Raw genomic sequence first — 16227 nt, forward strand, 5'->3', positions numbered from 1 at the left:
TGTTTTTTTCTTAGGCCTAAAATATAGCCTCTATAAAATGAAATCATTCCTGCACGCCACTTTTGGCTCCCTCTTAGTTTTTCCTTAGGGCCTCATTCTCATTCGCACTGGCAGCAGTGCAAAGTTCCCTTGAAGTAAATGAGAATCAGGCCCTTTATGTCAACATTAGAGTTAAATCTAGGCCACTGTGAGAGTCATCTCCCATTAGCAGAGGCTAAATACCTGCTAGAAATTGGAATTCAAAGGGTGAAGCATTGTACTGCATCACTGTGTTGTGTAATGCAACTGAGATCAGTCTTGTTTAAATGAAGCAATGGCGAAAAGGAAGACAGATTAAATTCAGTCCTTTTTGAAGGGTGTAAATGGGTATAGGAAATAATTTCAAGCTTTTTCTTCTCAATACCTAACCAGAGAAGAGTCTGCCTGGCTTGCAACAGTGAATCAATTTCATTAGCTGAAACAGTCATGTGGAAATCTGAGATTAATGTTTAATACCTACATCCCTGTGTCCCTCGTCCTGCCACCTTCTTCAGCAGGGTTCATAACCTATCGGCTCCGTGATTAGAGTTGTGGCAGCATTTATGAGGTGCTGTATCACAAACTAGAGCAGCACCCTAACTCAAATCTGCAGGTAATCCTATGGAGGAGTTTCAAAGCACATCATCTGTAGAGTGTGCGGTTACTGGTGAAAAATATGGTGAAGCCTTCCTGATAAAATACAGAAGGAAGTCTGTGTAGTTTGAGGGTTGGGGGTTTTTTTGTTTTTAAGAGGGCAGTGAACTGAACACACATAAAAAGAGCAGATAAAGCAAATCTGTATTCTAACAGCAGGATGTGTTTTCTCTTTTTTTCCCGCTGAGGTGATTCACTGGAACTCACCAAAGAAGCTGCGAGTGAAAAACAAGCACGTGGAGTTTTTCCGCAATCTCTACCTGACATTCCTGGAATATGACGGGAATTTGCTGAGACGGGAACTCTTTGGCTGCCCCAGTGAGGCAGACATTAACAGTGAAAATGTAAGTGGGATGTCTAGGGCTTGACTATTTAAAGGGTGGTTCATACAAGGCACAGGCTATGTGAAGACTTGGAGAGTTGGTGGTGCGGGTAGTGTGGTGCGGAGGGATTCAGGAGAATTGAGGTGCTCAGATTCCAGGAGTGATGCCGTGCAAGTCATTTAATCTCTCTGTGCCTCGGTTCCTCACCTGTGCCTCGGTTCCTCACCTGTAAAACTGTCATATTAATCCTGCCTTCCCCCTGTTTTTTGTTGCTTTATTTTGTCTACCTTGCCTTTTAAAAATCCCTAACAAAGGTAACATCACAAACTGAAAATGAGGATTTGGGCTGTTCATTCCATTCGGCAATTTTACAAATCTCACCCTTAGACCTAAAAGTTTCCAGGGGGAGGGCTTGTTTCTTGCTGTGTGTTTGTTCGGCATACAGTGATGTCAATTTTGGCTATTAGATACTAATGCACAAATAATGAAGAACAAAGGAAAATATCAAGACTGCTGGATTTAGGTCTACGAGTTTTTTGCCGTGCTGCAAACTACAGAATGAGTTAATCCTTCAAGGTACATGTAGGCTGTGAGACTGCAGTTTTTTTCTGCACTGCCCCTAACCAAAGACAGCAGCATTTATGAGTATCTGCATAAAATCTGCAATCAGAACCTTTCAGACAAAGCAAATCCTTTGAAAATAGTTGAAATCAAGGGTGTTTACATACAGATGTTCTTATGTGTGTGTATGCCTTAGTATATATAATTCCAATGTAAAAAACTGTTAACTGAAACGTTTATACACAGATATATCTGAACTCCTTGTGTATAATGTGGTCTCTGGAGATTTCTAGACCAAGTACCAATTTTGGCTACGTAGGCTGAAAGGAAAAAAAAAGGAACCTGTAACATTTTATGTTATCTTCAAGAAAAAAAAAATATTTCTAAAATATACGACATTCTCTATATAAAAATCAATAAAGCAAAGCCAGTATCATGTACACATTAGCAGTTAAGAAGTAATTGGCAATCAATAGCATCGTTGAGGCTTGTAGTGTTTCCACTTAGTCTGTGGATAAAATGACCACAGGAGATGCCATTCCCAATTTTTTAACTATGCACTCAGAGATTGCATAGATATATTTTAGCCCAAGACATGGCTTCCCGGATACTTATTTGACCATCCCACTGTCTTCTGAAAGTAGTGGGGAATGATGAGAAACTGGGAGATAAACATTAACTGAGAGAGATTGAAGCAGGGGAGAGAGGGAGGGAGAGGGAGAGAAAGCAAGCCCACGGTGAGAGCAATAGCACATTGAGAAAGAAAATCCTCTGCAAAAGTGAGAGGCTTTTAGACAATCAAGTGAACTGAATGTGATAAAAGACCACTAAGAGTCTGACAGACAGAGACATCAAGATAAAATAGAGTAGAGGGTAGGATAGGGAGAGAAAAGGTGAGTGAGACATTAAAAAAAAAAACCACAACAGAACAAAACACACCTTCATCACACTTTAAGAATGCAGGTTAAAATTATACTGAATTCACAGTATGTTGTGTGGGTTCGAAGAGCATGAATGCAGTCACAGACTTGTTGCTATATTTTCCAGAGCTCTGTACATCCTTAATAAACAGATTTATTCCAAATGACAAGTTGCTGGGGAGCAGTGCACAGTGAATGCAAGTTCTTGCTGACGAAAATGGCAGTCCTGAAAGTTTAAAATGGCTCATTTTATTGAACTTGTATCTAGATGACAGACACTGAAAATGACTAACTGTTCAAGCCTGTTTCTTATTCAAGACAAGTAGAACACAATATGGTATATGGTATGGCTTGTGTCTGAAAAAGAAATGTAACTCATTCTTCCATTTATAAATAAAAAAAAAAAAAGAGATACTGAAAAGAATGAGCTAGACATACAAAAATACATGAGTCCTAACTTGCCAAGAGACACCAAAAAGCTAACAGCCTTCTATCAAAGCAGATAGAGAAAAAATCTAACTTCGGATAGCTTAAGAGTAGTCACTTAGGAGGAGACATTGGTTTTTATTAGTTACCCTTGATGTAAGCTCCCCTCTAAACTTGACTATGTCCTTTTTATTGTAGAATACAAGAAGCAAGTTTCAGCTTTGAGGTTATGAGGCCCAAAGAATAGGATTATCATGAAAACCACTCTTTCTCTCACTCTGTCTGCTGTAGCACATACAGTGTCACAGGTGTCCTATTAAAACACCGTACATTCCCGTGATCTATTGCAGGATAATCTTCAGAAGCAGAGCATCTTGTAAGGTGAGCTTGTAAGGAACCACTGTTTGTCATTCCTCCCAGTACAAGAACTAGGGGGGCGTGAAGTGGAAATAGCAAGTAGCAGGTTCAAAACAAAGATAGACATTTCACCCACGATGTAATGAAGCTTTGAGCAGGAGGTAATGTTGCTAAAAATATACATATGCTCAAAAGTGACTCTTCATGGAAAGAAAATCAATCAGGAGCTGTTAAGCTTTGGTGCAGAAAGTCCTTGAACCACAAGTTCAGGACTGGGAGAGCATTCTGAGAAAGCATCGCTGTACACTCGCCCTGCTTTTACACTGCTCTCGGCAGCCAGCTCACAGCTGGAGACAAGATGCTGGGCGAGATGGACGTTTAGTGCGATAAGATGCAGCCGTACATTTCCATTAGGATTCCTAAGCATATATGTTACATAAAAGGCTATAATTTCTGCAAAGTCAAGTATGTATAAAGTAGGAATTGCTATTTTATTTATCTTAATACCTATTATTTTTCCTTTCTTCTCTGAATTGAGACTAGCAGCCCCAAAACACAATTGGGCTTTATTATGCTAGGCATTGTATATGGGTAAAAGGTGCTCCTTCAGCTGCCTGTGCTTCTCTCCACTGTGGACCAGTGGACGAAATGTTAGAATAGCTCTGCTGGCTTTATAGTCAGCGAGAATTACTTAAGCAGTAAATGTACTGAGCCCTGTTGTGGAAGAAGCAGTGGCTTGGTGTCAGTCTGTCACTCACTGGCTGGCTGTATCAGAATCTACTTTTAAGGTCTTGTTCCAATAAACCTGTAATTAAGGAATATAATTTTTAATGCAAATATCTGTAAAACGTGAAAAGGAAGTGTGGCAGTGGGTACCGTTTGGCTGGTTCTGTTACTACAAGGCCCCTTCACACTTATCAGTACGGAGATGGCCGTAAAATGAATGTAAATTACGTATCTTCCCATTTTGAGGACTCTTTACAGTGCCAGAAAGGTGTAAAGGGGCATTAGTTTAAAAGGTAATCAGACTTTATATTAATCTCTCTCACTTTTCCTCTATGTTACGTGTGCACATGCATGTGTGCTTAAATACATACATCTATACGCGTGTGGAAGGTTTAGTACTTTTCTTTTTTTAATGTTTGATACAGAAGTATAATACCACCGACTGAATTTTAAGAGATCTAAAGGCAGTCTTTGGATCTTACACTGCGTAGTCCTGATCTAGTCAGTTGTTGATCTCCAGCTGCACCAAACAGCACTGTTATTAGGTTCCAGAATGTTACAAATGGGAATGAACAGAACAGATAGGGCTCTGAAACAAATATTGGAGGCAAAGAAATAAAGACTGGAGTGTTTTTTCTGTCTATGTAAAACTGCTTACATGTATGTCTATGTGTACATACATGTTTCATCCTTTCCTTGAAATATTCAAGCTGAAAGACCCCGTGTGTTGCAGGGACAGGCTGTGGACAGGAGCCTGCCACACACTCCTTGCCATAGACCAGTACTGTAAGTCCCCTTTATTCAGTATGTACTAAAATGAGATTACGCAGAGCAGACTCTTCTCTGCAAATTGGTATTACAATCACCCCTTTGGCTTTTTTTGCAGATTCTGGATGGGAAATTCAGAATATGAACCAAATCCTCCTGTAAACACAGCCATTGACTCAAGTGGCCTTTGGAGCACATCCTTAGTCACTCCATCCTACTTATTCCATGCTATTTCCCCCTTCTCACTCCTTCTCTGTTATTTTGATGCAATGCAGGAGATTTTAGGGAAATCCACAAAGGCAAAGCTCACAATAATCTTGAATTTGAACATTTCCTATTGGCTTTTAATGCTTATGTCCAGCATTTCATTCTAAAGGACCTACTGTAAATCCTAGAATATTTCAACAGGATCTTCTGTGTACCAGCCTATCTCTAGAGTTACACTATAAGATAGATACTGTAAGCCTGATTTTAGCACACAGACACACACTCAACCTTTTAGCATTCTCATAAAACTTCTTTCCTGCAGACAGCTTCTCACCAGGTACTTCTGACAAAGCATTAAATCTGAAGGTTGAATGGGGTGTCCCCTATTAGTGAAGCCTGTGTCTGGAACCAAAGCCCAGAGCAAGATCAGTGGGAAATTTATCACTGATTTCACTCAGTTTAAGAAAAGGACAGTAGATGCCCATTAGAGAAGACTTTCAGAAAACATAAGAAAAAATTCTCTGCAGATGTATATTTTCAGATTTTCAAATCAACAGTACAAAGAAACAGTGTAAAAAATCTAGTTCTCCCTGAAAACACTTGCTTAGGTGTATAGTTGCTTACTAAATGTGTTTTTACTTATTTACTTTGTTGTGCAAAACCAGAGATTCTTAATATTAGCAAATGGCTGTGCATGCCGTCTTGTAATATCCACCAGAAAAGCAGGAGATTCTAGTACCACATAGTATAAACACTACTAACAAATTTAGACATTTTTGAATGTCTAAAAATAGCAAGCAAAGGGAGCTTCCAAGTCAGTATCAAGGTGCTGAACTTGCAGTTAGACTGATGCTTTGAGTACCCTTTGCTCCTGTGGAATTTCAGAATACTGCATCATTTGTAGGGCTGGGATTTAAAGTTACTATTTTGTCATGACAGAGTCTTTCTCTAGTAATAACAGATGGTATATGGCAGTTTTGAGGTGAAATCCTGACTTCCCCAGCTGTGCTGTTTCTATTATTACAACTGTTATTGTTATTAAATGCTGAGCTGGTAGCCCATCCTGTTAGTTGCCTGAAAGTTGCCGTTATACCACTTTCAGCTGCTTATATTATTGTTAGATGAGGGATCATGTGAACTGGTATTTTTTCTGTCATGCTGGTATGCCTCTTTTTTTTTCTTTTCTCTCATTTTTTGAAGTGAAACATGGGGAAAAAGCTTGGGGAGTTTGCGCACACCACAAGTTCTGATGACCTACTCATGGAGATACTCCATACCTCAGAGAAGGAACTGACACTTGGGCCAGGAGCCTGTCTTTGCCAACCTGGTGAAAACCTAGGCAAATTACAATGCTGAAAAATCATGGTTTACACATCGTCAGTAGTGGTTTTGACTTTTTCGAGGCTCAGATCTCTGGAGACTCTTTCTTAGGAGTGTGCACGAATACATCTGACCAGATTATATATACCCAGTGACACAGCAGAGTGGAGCATGCTGCAGGCAGGGGAGCTGGACAAAGATTGGCATTATCTGTGACTGTTTCTTCTGAATGCTTCATGCCAGGTTCTGACTGGATAGTAGAGCTGAGAGCAGGAACCTGTTTGGTCTCTGTTCTAAGGGACATCCATTGCCCTCACTGATGTCCGGGCAGTGTGGAGGAGAGAAAATCCAGAATCACATATAAAAGGGATGAAAGCTAGATCAAAGGCAGAAAGGAAAGAGTTAATTGAGCCGTAGGTTCTGGAGAGAGAGTGTTTGGAGCAGGAGGAGGAAAGGACAGATGGATGCCTGTAGGTATAGGGAGTTGGCAGACTACTTGAATAGGGGCCATGGGACTAGAAACAGGGCTGGGACCGACTTTAACCTTCTTGCCACACAAGAGGTAACAGGGCCAGGAATTATCTGGGGAAACAAAAGCAAGGAGACCAACCTGTCAAGGCACTGTGCTGCAAGGGAGGTCTAGGAACAGCTCAGCCAAGAAGGTTTGGCAGGGACCTGGGGAGAGGAGATGCAGAGGACTACCAAGATCTGACATCTGCAGCTGAGATCAAGGAAAGTTGTACTTCATATATACGGAACTGTCCAAGAAGTTACGCATGCCTGAAAATTGGGTTCTTAATTGTGTTGATTATTTGCAGTCAAGATAAGCCCTTACTTCCATTTAGCAAGAGTATTAGCTGCATTTTACATGCTGCAGCCAAATTCCTCTTGCTAGGTGGGCTTGCTCAGACACTATCCTCTTTGTCCTTAGCACAGCTTTGTTTTACAGAAGGTTCAATTTGACCCATAGCAAATGTACAAAATTTTATGGCGTGGGAGGAATAAAGGTTTAATTGACGTGGGATTAGTCTGGCTTTTATTACTAATCATTGGAGAAGCCAGAAGTACTTTATGTAGGTCATCCCAAACAAGACTCAGTGAATGCTTTTTCCTCCCTACATCATCATCTGCTTTGTTTATGCCATGCTAAAGGCAACAGTTAATTCACACACTTTGAAAGTGCTAAATGTTGCAGTCCAAATTGCCTGCTGGTGGGAACTGGGACAGCTACACAGGAGGAAATGAAACTGCTGCAGTTTATAACCAGATTATAGTTTCATCCTGGGCGGGTGTTAGTTTTCATCTCAGTGGCTAAGCTGAGTTGATTTTGTACTATGAATCTTAACTGCACACACCTGGGAGAAGGAAAGATGATCTGAAAGTTAAAAGTTTTCCTCTAAACTGCTTAGTTCCTGTTGTGTTAGTGTGATATTGAGTGAGTGAGTGACTTGAGCCTCGTGTCATCTCACCTCACCTTGAACACTTGATGAGAGAGAGATGCCTACATTAGGGTTTTATCTCCTTCCCCAAGATCTAAGGAGTCTCTAGAGACATAACATTGTTTGTTGGTGGGGTTTTTAAATATCGCTAATCCCTAAGAAAATACTTCTGATCCTGGATTTTGGATTGGTCTCATCTGAGCTAAAATCCTGTAGATTTTGGTGGGAAGTAAATTGTTTCTGTGACACAGCAGTTAAAAAAAAAAAGAAGCCAAACACAAATTTGCTTACACTAGGAACAGCCTTAGGAAGGGAGATTTATGAGCAGACTGACCAGTTCGCTGGTGAAGGGTACATGTTGTGTGCCGTGTATCATATGGGTCTACCATCTATCACATGGATAGAAAACAGCACCTCATCTCATACAAATGTATTAGTCAGACAAGTAGACCTGGTAAATCATGACGATTTATGGTAGAGTTGAATACCTTCTAGCCTGCCTGTGCCTCTCTGGCCAGCCTAGCTTCAAACACTGCTTTTCCTGAGAGGAAGGCTGATCGCCTGCTGCAGCTGGTTGCCCAGAGAAGTAACTTAGCATAAATTTTTTTATGTATTAGTCTCTTTGTTTTGTCATTATGCATGCCATGGCTGCCATTTTTATTTCTGGAAAAAGTAACATCATGATGCTAATGAAAGCACTTGTTTCCCACTACAGTATTTCCTAAGAGAACATCTACCATACACAGTCTGAAAATAATACATTTTCCAATTGTGAGCCTGTTTCCTAGAGGTGACATTTCCCACATGCTCAGTGGCAAGTAGCCTTAGCATTGAAAATCTTGTAGAAACAGTGAATCTTATGCTAAGCAGGTACTCGCTTATGAGAATACATGCTGTCACTCTAAGGTTGAGAAGTCTTTGCTATATAAGGCATATTGTTATAAATATAATGGAGGGGTCCATAATGGGGATGTCATCTTTTTATCAAATCCAGCTGATATTAAGGTCCTTATTTTGATGGTGCACTCTGTTTAAGTAAGCATCTGTTTGCCTAGATCTATCAGCATTCCCATTATAAACCCATCTTTTCAAGAAGACATAATGTGGGAGCAAACCTTAAACCAAGCTGTAAGTTCTTTGTCTGTAAATAATGGATCCATGCAACATGCATGCTGTAGGTAAGATTATATCATTGGAGAAATTTTCTGTGATCATGTAACTGAAAAATAATAGGAGGTAACTAAGAAAGAGGTAAATTTAAGGATATATATGTGTCTGTCTCAGATAATTCCCTGTCTTTTGAATGTCATGCATCTTTAACACTCTTCATTTTAAATATGTGTGTAAAAAACGGCATATGACTGTGTGCAGTATGTATTTATAGGTTGTATGTCTCTTCATAGTAGAGGAAGCAGCCTTTGTATGTGTATGGGATGCTGGGGCATGGGTGTCTGAATGTATGTATGAGTGAGGGGAACAAAGAAAGTGAGAGAGGGAAAAGGGCTCTTAAACTGCGTAAAACTCTGCAGCACCCAGCTGTTGGTCCTGATAATTTGTCCACATCATACCGTTAGCTTCAGTGAGAGAGCTTGTGAGCTTATGGGTTTTGCTGGACCAAACCCAGAGTGCCGAGCATGTCCAGCATTGCTTCCAGCAGGAGAGGAGTTTTCACATGGATAATCACACGCTATTGCATTCCAGTGCCTGTTGCCTCACCACTGCAGGATAGGCCCATCCTTAATGCACATTGCTTGCCACATACGTGGTGACAATGCTACGGGCCAAATCACAGCCTGTCCTACCTGAGGGAGCACACCTTAAGCACGCTGCGTTTGCCCAGCCTGCAGAGCATGGCTCCTAAGGCTGCCTACCAGTTTAGGCTCATGGTATGAGCAGGCAAGGATTGCACAAGCATTCCTGCAAAGTGCTGATGGAGCTGCGTGTCTGATCCTGCCAAGTGATGCCCACATATTAGCCAGGGCTCTCAGACAGGCACACCATGCCCATGGGTCTTCTGGGGACTTGCACTCTCCACGGCGTATGGCCATAGCTGTCTCATCTCTTCTCTTGGGTCCCAACACTACATACAGCACTGAGCATGAGTCATGGGAAGGGCCAGGGAGAACCTCGTGGACTATCAGCATAGCTGCAGGCTTAGAAAAAGTTTGGCAGGACAGAGACAAAATCCTGACCCTACGAAATGCAGCGGAAAGAGCAAGATTTCCCTTTCCCTGCAGCAGAAGGGATCTTCTGCTGTTTGCTGCTCTCCTTCGCCTCCATCACCAACTTTGTGACTTGGTGAGTTTCACCATCAAAATACTGGGGGCTCTAAGAAGCTGCGTCTCCTCTTCTTCCCCCACCCAGGGCTCTGCAGTGCGCAAAGCCGTAATTTAGTCCCAAATGTTATTCTTTAACTCATAATTAACTATTTATATACTCTTAGCTTGCAACCTGAATGTAATCTGATAATCATTCAGGGACTGCTTGGTTAGTAGCTGCTGAGCAATTATAAACTTCTAGCCTGGTCATTTGTATGTACAGCAGGATAGTAAGGTACCCCTGAAATGTGCTTTGCTATTGTTTTAACTATTTAAATTTCAGTCATCTCCTTGATAATTCTGTTAAGGGCATACTAATGTCTCTTTTCAAGGAAGAAACAGAAAGATACGATATTCTTTCTAGTTGTTGTAAATATTGGGTTTAATTCAAATATTGTTTGAGTGTGATTTGGAAAATAAAGTACAGGCTCAGCTGAATGATGATTTGTAAAGCAGAATGAGTGAAACTCCAAGAATGTGTAAAAGAACTCCTGATTTCTATGCCACCAAAAAAGATCTTGATTTCAATAGAAGTTTTGCCTGAGTAAAGATTTGTCAAGATCGGACTCCTGTCTTTCTAAAAGCAGTCTCTCCTGAGGGATGCTTTAAGATCTGTGCGGAACAACAGCACAGAATGAGAGCCTGATCCAAAACTCATTGAAATCAAAGGAGGTATTTCCATTATTCAAAAGAAGATTATAGAGTGATGTACAGGAAAATATCAGGAATTATTCCATCAGCCTTCACAGGAAAACATTCAGCTGTAAGCATTATTGTTGATGGCAACCATTATGCTTATAGTTCCAAGAACAACAGCTCCTCGTAACACAGTATTAGAACAAGAAGTACCTACATTTTCCATTTTTTTCCTTGAAGATGGTGAAACTATTACTTTAAATTATTCTGAACAGGACAAAAATAAGAGATTTTTAATCTAAATGAATGTCTATAATTGAATAATTGTTTTGTTGCATGAAACAGTTTTGAAGTGCACTGTGATTTTTATCAAAACTTGCAAAATTCATATAAAATGAATATGTTTCTTATGTACTGATAAACATGTAATCGTATTCTTCTTATAGGATGCTTTTAAGAAATAAAATATAAAAATGATACCTTTATTAATAACCTAAATTTTAGAGCAACACAAACGGAACTCTATTTGACATGTTAAGACCATATATAATTTTCATCTTCATTACATTTTGTAGTACATTTTACAGCAGGTGTGACTGATTTTTCCTTTTAAATGAATACATTTTAAATAATCTAGCCAGATGTTTGGCTTTAAAATAATACAGTTCAGGGATGGAACTGGTCAACTGCATAGACATTTAGTCAGTTTTTCTCCTCCTCCTTTCCCCAGAGCTAAACTTTTATTCTCTTAAAGCTACATGTCTATGTGACTTGGGATTGGATTGCTTTGAGATGCCCATTTTGACTTTGAAGGGCTTTGTTTTCCAAGGGAGTCAAAAAAATACCTGTTCTCTGCTAATCTGCCATCCTTTGGATTTCTCAAACTAGGTATCCAGAAGCATAAATCCTGTTAAAATTGTAGGCTTAATTCTGGCACCTCTGCCGTTGAAAGAATATTTTCATTGCAAAATTGAACTGGCGCAGATACATAAATCTCAAGAGATGGAATAATGATCAGTTAAAGATGTTATTTTTCCAGCTGTCTGTCCATGCTGCTAGCAGCAGTTACTCTTCTCCAACAGAGGCACCAGAACGGGAATTACTCAGTCCAGCACGTACAAGCTTAATCTGCTGCTGAGTCTTGTCTACTGGAGCTGTATGTCTACAAGTAGTTTGAAACGCTGCTTCTAATAAGGAATGGCATTATGCATCACGTTGGAGCATTAACTCTGAAACTTGGTGATTATTAAACTTGTGATTGTTTACTTTCATTGCTAGTCTGGATGCTGAAAGTATGTAGTACAGATAATGTATACAACATACAGACCATAATACAATGGTCTGTCTGCCTTATCAATTCACTTACAAGTGCTTTCTTCTAACCTCTTGTCCAGTGACTTGCAGGAGCTAGGCTTGGGAAAACCCTGCTACTCTGTATGTTCCACTGCCACTTCGCATTGCATCATGCTGCGAGTTCCCAACCTCCTCGTTCTCTCTGATTTGCTGAAATAATTAAAAAGAACTTATCTTTATGTCCACTCTTTCCTTACAGCTCCAGAAACAGCTGTCTGAGCTGGATGAGGACGACTTATGCTATGAATTTCGTCGAGAACGTTTCACTGTCCATCGCACTCATTTGTATTTTCTACATTACGAATACGAGCCTGCTTCAGACAATACCGATGTAACACTGGTGGCTCAACTTTCGATGGACAGGTAGGGAAAATCTCTTGTTCATCTGGGAGCATGAGGCAATGAATATTTTCTTACAGAAAAATCGAACTGTGTAATGCTTTGGGGAGAGAAAAAACTGACTTTTGTAGAAACTTAGATGTCATACTGTAAGACCTTTCTTGAATTAGGAGTAACACGTGTAGATATCACACATGCATCCAGGCTTCAGCTCTGCGGTGCACACATGAGTGTGGGTAGAGTTCATAAGAGGCTGAATACTGGAACTGCAGGGATTGTTACTTGTCAGGATTCTCAGGCATTATTAGTTTATGGAGTTTTGCAGCAACTTAGAAAAAACAGGAGATGTTTGTAATAGACTTAGGCAAGCAGTTGTAGCTGGCCAAGTTTTTACACACAGTATTTCCTTGTTAGATAATGTTAGTTGTGCTTTCATTGGCATTTTCCTTGCAGAAAATTTCAATTAGTGTTTTTTCTTACAGTGAAAATCAAAACTAAACATTTTAGTTTCAAATTGGGAAGTGGAAAATAAAACCTCTTTTTTTAATGTGCTAGCATGAAATAAAAAATCTCCTTTTGAGTGGAGTCATTGCATTTTTATACAAATGCTGATTTTCAGAATAACATTTCTAGTTTAACTCTTTTCAACTTTCGGTTCTGAGGTAAAGTGGAATTTAACTGGTATTTTGTTAGGGAAAAAAAAATCCATTTTGTGACAAATTCCACCTGCACCTTTCTGATTCCCACCATTGCAATTAGTTGTCATTTTTCAGAAGCTCTGAAAGCACAGTCTGGATGAGCCAGCTTTGTGAAATTTTGACTTGTCAGTCTCCTTTTTCCTCCTGCTTCTCAGTTCGAATCTAGTCCAAACTTCGTAGCTACTGCTATCAGAGTGGGTTACAAAACAGGTCAGACTCCTTGAATATTAGCCAGGAACTGATATTTCATTTAGTGGAGCACATACCGAATACAACATGACTCATGAATACCACCACTGCTACACCAGTGGAAGGTCAGCAGTATTCCAGGAGAGTCAGAGGAATTCAGATCAACAAAACATTTACAGCCTGTTTTAAAAATAAACACGAACGAGTGAGGGCTATTCTGTTTTGCCAGTGCCTCAGCGCTGCATGCTGCACATTGTGTTATGATTTGCTATGCGCATCGGTGTCTGTTCTATTGATTTTTAATTGAGGAAGCATTTCTTAAGTGTTCACAAACCTTTGAGTAAAAAACTAAAGAAATAAATTAAGCCAGACCCTGAGCGAGTGCCACAGTAAATTAGTAAAGCTGGTGTGTGCACTTGGTATATTTTCCCCCCAGAATTTAATTCAAAAGAGTGAGCTGGGGCTCAGTGCTGATTCACTGGCACTGATGCAAAGTCTGAGCATCTGTTTCCCTTTCTGGATCCTCACTGGGGCACATGTTTTTATTGATAGACAGAACCACACATTTTTATTCAGGAAGAACAGCCCTCCTGATACTGTGCAGGAAAAATCTTCCCTACTTCGTTGGTGTGTTGCTATAAATTATTGATTTGAGTTGGAAATACTTTCTTTCAACTAAAATCAATAAATAATATCATACCAAAGAACTGTTTAGCTGCTTTGTTTTCTTTCACATCCTTCAGTTACTGCCTTTTTTTAATCTTCTTTAAACCACTTCTATTAAACTCCTCCCACATAGCTGTAGACATTTAAGAATGGTGTCTCAGATGTAAGATGACATGTATATAAACAATGTGCTATACACTACATTCCTGCATCATTCTTTCAAATGATCATCCAAGATGAGGAAAGGCAAAAAAGCACCTCCCAGTGTCTCCAATTATAGTCCTGTTGGAGATGAGACTGACATGACTATCATGACAGGCTTGTGTTTGCCTGTGCTGTAGGCTTGGGGAAGGGAAGCAAGGGGTGCAGTTCAGGAGCTAACATTAATGTCTTTAGGTGATAGAAACTTTGAGACAGACTTCGTTCAGTGTTGTTCATTATTGCCACCTTTTATACTGATGTGACATTTTCTTGGATAATGGCTTGGTTACATCACTGCACGTCTTTTGACCAGGCAGCCTTTTTAAAGGCATGGAATGTACTTGGGGTTCAGAAACCAGAGTGGGAGTTACAAAAACGTGAGATCAGGATATGGACAAGGAAAGACACAAATTAGCATTACACCGCTTGAAGTCTGGGTGAGAATCGGTTGAGTATTCTTAAGAAGAAAAGTGAAAACAAAGAATCTCACAAAACAATTGAATTCCAGCAAAATTCACTGGACTGAAACAGACCTTTAAAAAATTTACCAACTAAATGATGACCCCATTATTATGCAGTATAGCAGTACATTTATTTTCTCTAGAGTCCTTAAGAGAACGCATTCCTCAAGATGGCTAACAAAACCAAAATCACTTGGTCATGTTGTGCTTAGAAACAAGTAATTCTAAGTTCTATGGTCAAAGGAGACTGTTGTAACAACCTACAGAGAGCAGATAATGGAGCATCACTCAGCAGTCCCTGTATCAAACTCGTGGAAGTGGAGCCTGTCAATGAGAACGATGCAGCAAAATGGAGTATTCTGAAGGGCACTAAGCTGTCCAGCTGGAAATTTATACCAGCAAAACCCAGTTCCCACTTAACTATCGTGAAAAGCTTTGCAGGCATTATCAGGTGTGCCGTTTAAATAAGTTATGTATGCCATTTGTCCACTGCGTGGAGTCCTTGAAAGGCATTTTGCTGCATTTCTTGCTAGGCAAGTATTCCATTTCTAAGAGGCTGCCCTAAATCTTAAGTGCTGATGAATTGGAGTCTTCTGATTAATAGGTTTCCACTATGTTGGAAAAAGGAAAAAAAAAAAAGTATATTTCTCTATTTATTATTTGTACAATCAAAAGCCTAAAGCCTTCACATACTTTTTAGATCTTTTTTATCGATTTGTGTTTCTAATTCGTCTGTATGTTTCAGGCTGATAATAACCTTTGTTTCAATAACAGATAAAAAGAAAATAATGTACCAGGTGTAGACTAGTAAAGGTAATATCTCATATCTAAGAAAAAATGATTATATCATCTTGGATGTCATCACGATCCTTCAGAAATGCAGAAAAAAGCTATTAAATGTTAAATCAGAATATGTGTTTGCTGGTATATCATTCCTTTCTGCTGCAAAGCTTAGGGAGATAGTAGGAGGGGGAAATTATTTTCTCTGATTACGATGATGCAGAAAACTTTTCTTGTGTTCTGTATAAATATTAATAGGAAAAATCTAGTAATGTGGATTTGGAAGGGAGAGAAGATAATCATGTTGCATAGTCTACTCTCCCTGTTTTTTAATAGAATATCTGGCTAGGCTGCATAGGTTCATTTCCCTTTGTAGTAACTCAAGAGGCTTTGTAATCAGTCCTTGCTGTATTTTTGGGTGGCATATCTTAATCTCTAGGCAATTCTCTATAAATTACCTGAAGTACTTAAATGATTTTGACCAGGCTGGGTTTGATTTACGTTTGTATATGAGATCTTTTGTTGTCATTTTCATCAATAGTATTGTAAGTGCTTGAAGTTCTAAAAAATAAATGTTGATACAACCTGTTTTAAAAATGATTTAATGAAATTTGCCATACAGCTAAAACATACACAAATTAGTACTTTAAATGATGGTTTTGTCTGAAATGTTCTTTTGATACTCCACAGAAATGCCATGTCTCTCCCTCCTTCTCTCCTTACTCCCTACACATAGTAAATCCCATTTCTATAGATGTGTCATCCTTTTGCCCTTTCCCTGACAGTGACTTTTCTTCTAGTCAATGCAAATGTTCATGTAAGTCAGTTTTCCCTTGACCTATCACTATTAACAGCTTTTAAGATCTA

The 16227-nt window shown here is 39.5% G+C and overlaps 1 protein-coding gene across 4 annotated transcripts in view; it reads left to right on the forward strand.

Annotated features, from left to right (window-relative positions):
• The window catches only part of LARGE1 (LARGE xylosyl- and glucuronyltransferase 1), a 286503-nt gene that overhangs the window by 249695 nt on the left and 20581 nt on the right, over positions 1-16227 (forward strand). For all 4 annotated transcript variants that reach the window (XR_011328841.1, XR_011328842.1, XM_069807359.1 and 1 more), the window contains 2 exons: positions 861-1016; positions 12226-12389. Coding sequence is in view for 2 of the 4 variants with exons in the window: in XM_069807359.1 (XP_069663460.1) it covers positions 861-1016; positions 12226-12389 (320 nt within the window). In the remaining 2 variants the exon portion in view is untranslated. The remainder of the gene's footprint in view (positions 1-860; positions 1017-12225; positions 12390-16227) is intronic.

Source organism: Haliaeetus albicilla, chromosome 19 (assembly GCF_947461875.1).
Source record: "Haliaeetus albicilla chromosome 19, bHalAlb1.1, whole genome shotgun sequence".
Taxonomy (NCBI): Eukaryota; Metazoa; Chordata; class Aves; order Accipitriformes; family Accipitridae; genus Haliaeetus; species Haliaeetus albicilla.